At 33.6% G+C, this 11,088-nt stretch overlaps 1 protein-coding gene across 1 annotated transcript; it reads right to left on the bottom strand.

The window, feature by feature from the left end:
* Nucleotides 1–461: 461 nt before the first annotated feature.
* Nucleotides 462–1,999, bottom strand: LOC105141048 (circumsporozoite protein-like). Its single transcript, XM_011048137.1, has one exon. The coding sequence runs from the start codon at nt 1,997–1,999 to the stop codon at nt 587–589; it is 1,413 nt and encodes a 470-aa protein (XP_011046439.1). The 3' UTR covers nt 462–586.
* Nucleotides 2,000–11,088: the final 9,089 nt, after the last annotated feature.

Raw genomic sequence — 11,088 nt, 5'->3', positions numbered from 1 at the left:
AAAAAACAAAGTAGTTTCTAGATTTTTTTTTGATAAAAAATCTCATATTTTCTCTTAGACAAACACATTTTATTATAAAATATTTTCTAACCAAGTTTACATATTAATGTTACGCAGAACACGATAAAGTAAAATAACCACAAATGATTGTTGACTTTTAATACCAATTGACAGAAATAAGGGTGAATAATAAAGATATTTGTTACATGTTAAAACTTTTAATACCAATTAATTAAGTATATAAAGATTTTTAAAATATTTAATTTTATTCATTAATGTATTCACTTGTCAAAAAGTTATTACAATTATTTCTATTAAAAAAACTAAAAAATCATAATGGTACCAAAAAAAAATCTTCAAATAAAATAAAAACTATAAAATATCTTAATAAAATATATAAAAAATACAAATAAGAAAATATTTATTTTCCTAAAATGGTACTTGAAAGGGGAAAAGAAGTTTGGGGGAGGGGGGATGCATGAGACCGACATCCAAGAAATTATTAGACCGAACACACAAGCTAGAAAATCCTTGCAAATCAAGGATTGAAGTTGTTACGAGGCCAGCTTTTGGTAACATCAAATGGCTACCCTATATTATCACTTGAACCAGTTCCAAATGATCCAGGCGGCCTCAGGTCGCTTCCACTAGCACTGCCTGCTCCGCCTCCACTATAGCCGCGACGATGCATCCCCTGCAGTCCATGAAAAGGATTTCCACCAGTACCGCTTCCTGCAAAATTACTTCCAGGAAGCAGCCCCAGTCCTAAATTCTCTCCACCCATATCTCCATGAGCCAGCCAAGGATCAACATTATTCACAACAGCGCTATTGCGACCCGTATTATTTACATGAGGCAGCCACAGGTCGAAGTTGTTTTCACCAGTGCTATTGCCCCCTACATCATTTCCTCGAGGCAAATCCAGATCAAAATTGTGTCCAACACCATTGTTACCTCCTGGATTAAATCCTGGGTCACGAGGCAGCCAATGATCAAAACTGTTTCCAGCATTGTTACCTCCTGTCATATTGCTGCCAAGAGGTAGCCTCAAATCAAAATTGTTTCCACCTGCAGAACTGCTGCCTCTTAAACTTTCATTTTCATGAGGCAGCTGCCCCAGATCAAAATTATGTCCATCACGGATGCCTCCCATATTTCTGCTATGAGGGAGGCCTAATCCAAAAATGTCTCTAAAACTGCTGCCACCACCACCATTATGCCCATGGTGGAATCCAATATCAGGTCCCCATCCAGAGCTTACACCAGTAAAGTTAATTAGATGTGGTAGCCCCAAGACATTTCTGGCACTGCTACCTCCAGCAACATTATGTTCAGTGTTGTTTATTATATCAGTGAACCAGTGGTCCCATGATGCACAACCATCTTTTGGATTGTTTCTCCCATCTCCAGGTTCTCCTCCAGCTTGGCCGCTAGTTCCATCATCGTCGCCACCATCATGCTTTTTAGGGTCTTGATGATTAGAAGGAAAAGGACCAGGTGGGAATGCACCTGGCTGGAGTGGAGGAATTTGTTGGAAATATTCAACCCTTTTCCTTATTTCCTTCATTTTCTCCTCCACCAACCAAGTTAAACCACACAATTGAGTTTCGTCCAAGCCATCGAATCCTTTATCTTGGTAAACATGTTGCATGAGACCAGCCATCTCCAACACCCTGTTATTCTTTAGGTGCTTCCTGGACTGGTCATTTAGTTTGGCCATCCTCTCTTTCAGATAAGTTTCTTGATTCATCATCTTCTTATAACGCTCCATGTCGGGCATGTTTTGGAACCTCATAAGAAGTTGTTGCGCCTCAGGGCGTGACGGCCAGACAGCTGGTTCGGGCTCATCTGGACTGTAGATGATAACAAAGGCCTCGATGCCACATAGTATGGTTAGCTCGCTCACTTTTTTCAGCAACCCGACTCTCCTTTTCTTGAGGCTAGCTTTCCTCGCAGCATCATTCACTATCCACGTAAGCTTAACCTTCTTTCTCGTCATGTTTGCTTTTCACTCTTGCTCTAAACCATACCCAATGGGAGGTTTATATAGCAGATGACAAAAGTGACAAGGGCTAAGAAAGCATTAATTGCAGTGGCCAAAATTGGAAAAGAGCAAAGAAAAAAAAGGGGTGAAGGCCTTATTGGATCTTAAGAGGTTATCTGCATATGGGTTAGAAATCCAGAAGCCAAGATTCTATAATCATGCATTTTTGGTAAGAGTATTAAAATTTCTTTTCTTTTTATGGTAGGATAGTCATTTCCGATTAATTACAGGTTTTCAAAATTTGGGCAGACCATTTGTTGTACACATCTACTATCTTATTTTTCATGGTGCAAATCTGCACCAAGTTGCACAGTAGTTTTATCATGGAATTACAAATTAATGGCTTAAATTTACATACGGAAAACTCTACAAAGATTAAGTTTCTTTCCAGGTTGATAAATGGACCAGAAAGGTTGAGAATAAATAGGGTACCACGACTACTTCTAAAACAAGTCCATGGTTAGGTTTAAAAGAGACTCTTCAATATTTAAATTAACACATAATAGAGGAAAAAAGTTTTGAAGGGTTGTGTAAGTTTACAAAGCTAGACAGAGATCGTAAAGATAATTGCTTGGTTGGAAATAAATATATTATATTTAGATGTGTTTGGAAATATAGTAGAAATTACAGTTTAAAATATATTTTATTTAGAAATATATAGGAAATAATATCTTTATTATTTTTTAAAAATTATTTTTAATATTAACTTATTAAAACAATTTAAAAACAAAAAAAAATTAAATTTTGAAAAAACATGATTTTGACTATGTTCTCAAATACGCTTATTAGTATTTCATCCATACAGTTGTAATTGGTGTTGGATATAATTTTTAAATATCTCAAGCAAATTTAAAATTGCTGGAACTCCTTACACAGAGTACTACATATTGCTCGGTCTTAACATTAATAAAATAGTAAGCGAACAAGTGAGAATCAGTTCTTGAAAAGAAAAAAGGTAAAAATGACATAAAAGAACTTATACCTGTCATATGGAAATAGAATACATGCGGACAAGGTTCTCTTGTAAACCTAGAACTAGAACTTTGCACGGCTACGGGCTTGCAATGTAACCTTCGAATTACAGAGATAAATAATATTACCGGTCTTCAATTTTCTGAGCTACATTGCTTAGTGTGATGAATATATAGGAAATAATTATTGAGAGATAACTATATAGTTGTTGAGGGCAGATAAAATAAAATAAACATACAAGAAAAATGTGCAGATGTTACTAATTTAAATTTGATTTTTTTTGCCAAACAAGTTTTTTTTATAAAAAAAGAGTTATTAAATACATCTTCCATCCATCTAGATCAATTTGTTAAATTCATGATTTAAATTATAAATTTAATTGAGTTTAATAACTTTATTTTTTAATTATTTTTTATTTAATAATATGATAAAAAAATAAACAATTATAAAAAAATATCAAATAATATTTTTTAAAAAAATACCATGCTAGTTTATATAAAAAAATATTTGCTAATATTATAAAAAAGTTGCTATAAACTTATTACAAAAATAACGTAAATCAAATGCTATTTATTAAAATAACATCTAAGATATGTTATTAATTAATTTCAAATATATATAAAATAATATTTGTAATATATTTTAAGTTAATTAATTTAAAGAATTTAAATCAAATTGTAGGGTAAAAAAAAAAACACTAAGAGGAGGTGAGGCGCGCTAGATGGCCCATTAAAAACAAGCTCCGGCAAGTCGGCCTGCCACTCTCTTTCATTTTGCTCAGGTGCTGGAATGCAGATCACTGTCTTCCACATCCGCTCATTTGCCATTCATTTGTCAAGCGTCAATGGCTAATGTTTCATCCTTTTCTCCCTTAGCACCCATCGCCATTTGCTTCTGTTTGATCGTCCCTTTTTCCCTTCAATTAACTTGTTTATGTTTTGTCTGGCAACTGCCACTATTGCTGTTAAACGTTGCATTTGCCCATCTCCTGTCAATACATTTTATGATTTCCTTCATTTTCGTTCCACAATGCCTGCTTTGATGCTTCTAAGTTACATTTATTTATTCAACCCGTGTTAGATCGACAACACAAACCTATTTCTTTAGCTCGACTACACGGCCACACCGTCAGAGCAGCTCGCAGCGAAGCGTGTAACACCTAACTAGTGGTTAACCTACTGATGATGGCAAACCATGTAAGAGAATTGTGTTTAAGGATATGGAGGGTCCATAAACAAGTTCATGCCACTCTACAGGTGCATTTTCCTTCTAAGAAAAACTAGGCACCTCTTAGGAATATTTTTCAATAAATTAAGAAAAGTAAGCTATAAAAAAATTTATGTGAGGTTGGATATTCATAAATTAATTTTATATATTTTAGATTTATTAAAAAATATTAAAAATAAATTTTACCCAAGCTCTTAGTTTTCAGGTTGGTTAAAAAAATTACATTGATTTGACCAGATCAATTTTAAGCTCTAGCTTTTATAAATTCTAACTGAATTTAGCTGAATCCCGAGTCAACCCACTAACTCAATGCAAAATACGAGATTCATAAGCATGACTCTGAACATTAATTTTATATAAATACAAATTATTTATAGTCAACGACTCAACAAATCTATCCAAGGACAACTTATGTGGAATAAACTTTTAAGCACCACAATTTTTTATTCATTTGCACCGCAGGTTCTAGCCGCCAATGGGCCAGTAAAAAGCCGACAGCCCACCACAAAGGTGTTCTTCCATTTACCACAGCAAGCTTAATCAATTCCCAAGCGACTATCCTCAGTTTGAGAGCTTACCTCCGGGCAAGTAAAGAGTTAGCTGAAGCTTTAATAAACCACAGATTTTTCCTTTTCAGCTAAACAAGAACAGACCTGAAATCGCTCACTGGAATTGCTAAGATTATATTTCAAGGAACCAGCTTGTTGAGTTAAGCAGTTTTGACTCCTAGATATGCTGAGTTGTTCAGCAATTAGAGATTTTATTATTAGATTTAGCAGCATTCTATTGTTGCTGGGGTAAGTTTCAGCCTACTTGTCGTTTGTGATCCCGCAAGCTCAGTAACGGGCTAAGCCCCCGCTAAGGTGGTGGCAGCGGTGCTGGAGAGAGCACCGCCAAACTCTTTGCCTCACATGGTGCTGCTAAGGATGTTGTTGCCGCTGTCCTACATAATTCGATGTCAAATTAATTGCCTCACTACCATCTTCTTCTTCTTCTTTTTTTGGGAAAAACAGCAAGAAAAACCCTGAACCTATATAATTTCTCAATCTGGTCATAAAATTACGAACTCGCTTCTCACACATCATTAAAAAATTATGAACTCGATTCAACTCTTAAGAATTCTATTGGAGCTGAGATGATGTAAAATGGAATATAAAAACATCTAGAGATTAATTACATAAAACACAGCACTCAAGTTGGGCTTGAAAAGCCAGACATGATATACAATTATTTCCTGCATTTTATCGATATGTTTAGGGTGTTTGATAATGCACTAATAGTTCTTTTTTCAAGTATTTATCATTTAAAAATATATTAAAATAATATTTTTAAAAAAATTAAAAAAATGAAGAAATTTAAACTAAAAGGAGGCACAAGTGTGTCCGTACGGATGTAGTTTTCTATTTCTAAGAGGCGGCTTGGATTATTTTTCTAGTTTCGTCGAGATTGCCCACCTCCAAATGATTAATTAGGTATTAATTTCACTTCTTTAATAATATATATTGTCTGGCTACCTCCAAATGATTAGGCCGTCTCGTGTAGCTCAAGACAGCTCATTTCTTGGATCCAGATTTTTCTTTTCAATTCTTTATTCGATTTCTTTAATTCAGATCTTATGCACGTAAAACAGATTCGATCACTGTTGATGCCTCTTATTGCTAATGATATCCACCTATGTGCAAATGTCATGGTCATTGATCGAATAATCTATGTTAGCGTGCATTAGCGTAATTAACTATTTCATTATATTATGTTTGTTTAGTGTTTGGATATAAAGTTAACGAATATAAAAATAACAAAAACTTATTTAATTATAAGGATAATATAAAAATATAAAAGTACATTTATTTAAAAAAAACAAAAACAAAAACATTGAAATATATTTCTTATGTCCTTATTGTTTTTATCCTTTCTATTTTGAGGCAATAACCAATAAATTATATATAAATTAAAAAAAAACTCTCTCCACTTGCTTGATGGAGGCTCATTACAATAAATAATCTAGTGGTGGTTACAAAGTTAGGGAAGATTCTTGTAATTTTTTTTTTTAAAAAAATAGGCTATCATGCTTAGTATAGTTAAGACAAAGAACAAAGGAATGTAAATCCACTAGCTTAGTGGCGATCCCATTTATAATCCACCCTTGTGTTACTTTCTATTAATAATATATATAATTCTCTCTAGTGTGACAAAAGCTTTAATTTTTCTTCTATTTATAATTTATGTTATATAGTTAGATATCCCCAACCTTAACTAATATTTAACTCGGTAATCAATTGATGGATAATGGCTTGGGGACGACATTATTATATAGTTTTTCATTTAAATATTAAGATTTTAGATGAATTGATATACCGCTCATAGATAAAATGAAGTGAATCCCGCAATACTTTTAGGGTGCACGAAGCATAACTTGGGAAAGTTACATATATATATATATATAGCCACATTAAAATATGCTTGACAATTAAAAAAGCAATTCATTTGAAAGTTATAATTTTTACTTTATATAAAAAAACTAAATTTTTACTCGAAATTAGAAATAATATTTTTGATTTTACACAAAAAATAGCTCCAGCTAGAAATATTAATGCAAAATTAAGAAATATATAGTTTCAGTAAATTCTCAAGAATTATATCAAACCAGCATGACTTATCATGAAGAGTGACTCTGTCATAATTATATTTTTGCTTTAAATCACGCCAAATTAAGGACACTTACATTTTCAGCCAGAAAGAAAAAGTGATTTTTACTCATATGCCAACCTCCTCCATATCATCCAGTAAAAAAGTATAACCTGACATTTTCGGAGCTAGGTAACATGCACCTAGCTAGCTACACAGAGAAATAAAATTAAAAAAATGGCAATATATCAACTTTGAGCCCATCACTAGGGATGTCGCTTTGTCTATTTTATTGTTCCTTTGAACAAAAGAAAAACAATTTGCTAGATCATGAATCCGTGGTGAGCTAGCTAGACCTTTTAGTAATGCACATCTTTCTCAGCATATCCGCTTGAAAACCAATGGTGGTGTTCTGGTAGCTCTAAAGAAAAGAAAACGCAAAAAGCCAAGCAGAAGCTGATATGGATTTGCAAACTCCAACAGGAACCATACTTTTTTCCACGTTGCTCTTAGGACAGATCTCCACTTGGAAAGATCTATGCGTGCCATCAGGCTTCATTTCTGCCCCTGTGAAATGGACACGTGACACACGTCACATCCCATAAGAGTGGACGAGGCAGAGACTTTTTCTTTTTCTAGTGAACATGAACAGTGCCCTAAAAAGAGGTAGGGTTTGGAAGGAAGAAGACCGAGGCGGAAAGAGAAAACGGAAAGGAATTTGTGACAATGTGAGGCCTAAAAGGAGGAGGAGCGACTAGCTTCAATTTGCTTTAAGAAAGGAGGCGAGAGTCAAAAGTTACCATCGCCCCCTACGTTACACCTGTATGTATGCGTGCACTTTAAGAAAGGAGGCGAGAGTCAAAAGTTGCCATCGCCCCCTACGTTACACATGTATGTATGTATGTGTGCGTGTGTATCTTACTAAAAATACTATTAAATGATTATTGGGGAAGATTTATTTTGGTGAATTATATCTGTTTGAGCTTTCTATATATACTCCTGTGTGCGGAAACTTGCAAGTTTAAAAATTAAAATAATTAATTGAGCACGGACAACAATAATGACGAAGTTTAGTAAAGTTTTGGTGCACAGAATTCATCAACCATGGCCAGAATTAATTAAGGTCGTACTTATAGATTAGAAAAATGGAGGAGGGAAGGTGGTGAGATAGAGATCTCAAATCACAAAATTTCAGCTCTCCATTTATCACAGAGGAAGAGGAAAGGAAAGAGCAAGAGAAAATCTTGGCAAGCAAGCAACTGGACATGCAGTCTAGCTCCTAGAGTCTCATGCTCTTAATTTGAGCTCATATTATAAATCTTGCAAAAGATTCAGAGTGGCAAGTCAATTTAGATCAACAACCTTCAATGTGTAAGCAACCAAGCATGTATCTGTGTTAAAACGGGAAAGAAAACTATTGAAAAAACAAACAAATAACCATGAGTATATTACCATCATGAAATTAAGCATGAAGTCAAAGGGCAAGTAATGCGCTATGTACATGGATGTTTAAAAAAAACATTTCATATTTGTATTATCCCATCCAACTCATCAATCCGCCAAAGTTAGATAATGTTAATATCTCATATGATAATGAATAAAAAAAAACATAAGAAAATGTTATCACATGCTCTTTTTCTTAAACAAACTCCAATTTATTTTTATATTTGATAGTTTATGTCTTGAGTATTAATTTTTAATTTATTTAAAAATATTTCGGGCTTTAAAATTTTTGATAGTGAATTTCTTCTTAAATTTCTTTAACATGACAAATAAAAACTTGTCTCTTTACTTAAGAGGAGAGGAGAGAGGAGATTACTAAAATTTAATGATAGTGTAAGGTATGAAAATTAAACCTAATATTTACAATTCATATTTTAGGTTTGGTTCTAAATACAAACTCATGAAAATTAGTAATATAAATTTAACTTGTGAATATATATAATATCTACAAAAACAATCCTAGCCTAACATGATATACTCAATCCGCTCACATCTAAAAAATAAATAAATTAAGTTTATAATTTATAAAATATCAAAAATTAAATACAATTATACATCCATCTTCCTGTATCCATGAACATCTCCATGTTTTTTTTTTTACTAGCTTTTCTTCTTATAGTGAAAGTAGTGTAGCTTAACTCTTAGCTAGTGGTGTTAGTAATTTGCGAAGTCCTGGTAGGACATCAACTACGACAAAAATTTCAACATGCTTGGAAAATAATTACATAGACTCGGGACTTTCTTCTATATAATTAATTAATTAATTAATTAATTAAACTTGGAACTTTAAATTTGAAGATGTTGAGATAATTTTTTTAGAGGAGAGTAAATATTATATATTTATGGGAATGTTGTAGACAGTTAATCATTAAAGACTGCGTGCAACATATTTCTCTATAATAGACTCCAAAACATGTTGGATCTTCCCAACGAAATTAGAAGTGGTCTATAAATGCTGCGGATTTGCCATGAAATTCTGTACACTGTAGAAGCATGAAAACTTGAATTAATGATAAATCATTTCTAATTCTCAAGGGGAAAAAAAAAAGAATATTTCGGATCTCACGTCTACCAATTAAATTAATTTATTTTGTATTGGTACGATGTGCAAATCAAGTTAATGATACCTAACTGGACATGACTGAGCAAAATAAAGCAAATTTAAAATAATTAATACGTCCATGTCATACCCTCCATCTTGTGGGAAAGAGTTCACAATTTACGCACATTGCTCGCCTACTTTTTCTTGGTTACCCACCTTATAATGCAATTCCCATGCAACCTTTTTTTTTGGTAATGCAATTCCCATGCAACCTTTTTTTTTTTTTTGGGGGGAACTATAAAAGCTAAACATGAACTAGCAAGGTTAATGAGACAATTGACATTAAAATTCTTATCTTTTAAAAAATCTCTATTAAATTCAAACCAAGAAAATTGACTTAACAAGGGTTTATCTTAGCACTCTTCAATTCAACAACAAAAAATAAATAAATTATATTATATTTTTTATTTTTCTAAAATTAAAATAATATTTTTTTAGTTATTTTAATATATTAATATCAAAAACAAAAAAATACTTAAAAAAACAATTTATTACCCCAGCCCCGCAACCCCATACATTACCTAAATCATTAATTATGGTTGATAATAAGACAATGTAACTTGTCCCATCTTTCAGATGAACATCCAAAGCTTACGTTCCCTAACGTTCAAGGAAAAGAAGGAAGCAAAAATGAAGGACGTGACCTTAAAGACGACATTTTGCAACCACTTACGGGACTGGAAGGATCTAGCTAGCTAGCTAGCTAGCTCCCACGGAGTCCTACCGGCACGTACCAGCAGAGAAACCACATGTAGTCCCATCACGACTTAAATAAATAAAACAAAAGTTACTAAGATTCTCACTTTTCATCAATTTCTTGTATACAGCGAAGTTTCTGATCACTGGCCAATTATTTGTCACTGAAATATTTGATTTATCTTGTACTTGGGGCCGCTAAACAACGAAAAAAAGGAAGAAAAACCATTAGTCCTAGCTAGCTCCTAACAGGAAAAAGAGGGAAAAAACAGAAGACATAAAATCACAGAAGCCTTGACGGGCCAACTATCGATAAGGATTGAAAAACACGCCTTGCCGGATAAGAAAATGTCCCAAGAAAGAAGGACAAGTATTGTCGGAATACTAGCCGGCATTTACATTCCAAAAGCAGACTTTAATGCATCTTGATTCGTCCCTTTAACTCGGATCATTTCCGGTCTAATAATTATATAGCCAAATGATTATGACCACAAATCTGACCTTTGATAATAATAATAAATAAATAAATAACAGTACCAAATGGCCATATATATATATATAGCAAGATCCATTTAATTCAATCTTAAAGCCGAAGTGTGCTGCTGGCAAGGAATAGATGATGGCAGTAAAGCCATGAATAACTCGGATAAAAAAAGCGGCTAGATGCAATCCTCGCTGAGGTAATGATTGAGGTTTGTGGTCTCACACTAGCGCTGTGCAAAGGCAAGGCAAAAAAGAAAGATCTGACACGCACAACTCAAGCGTCCTTGCCAAGTAAAGCTAAAGAAAGCCACCCTCCAACCACCGCGGTTGTCTTCGAGCGCCGTCGCCGTAGGTATCCTCAGGAGTGTTAGGTGTATACGTACAGACAGTACTGGACTTACGAGTTTTGAATGTTTGGTAGGGACAAATACATTCA

The sequence above is a fragment of the Populus euphratica genome, unplaced genomic scaffold (assembly GCF_000495115.2).
Source record: "Populus euphratica unplaced genomic scaffold, PopEup_1.0 scaffold131.1, whole genome shotgun sequence".
Classification (NCBI taxonomy): Eukaryota; Viridiplantae; Streptophyta; class Magnoliopsida; order Malpighiales; family Salicaceae; genus Populus; species Populus euphratica.
This window is presented reverse-complemented; position numbering and strand designations above follow the sequence as displayed.

Bases quoted from the DNA above. Each gene is read 5' to 3' on its own strand.
- LOC105141048 (XM_011048137.1), bottom strand. From the start codon at position 1,999: ATGACGAGAAAGAAGGTTAAGCTTACGTGGATAGTGAATGATGCTGCG.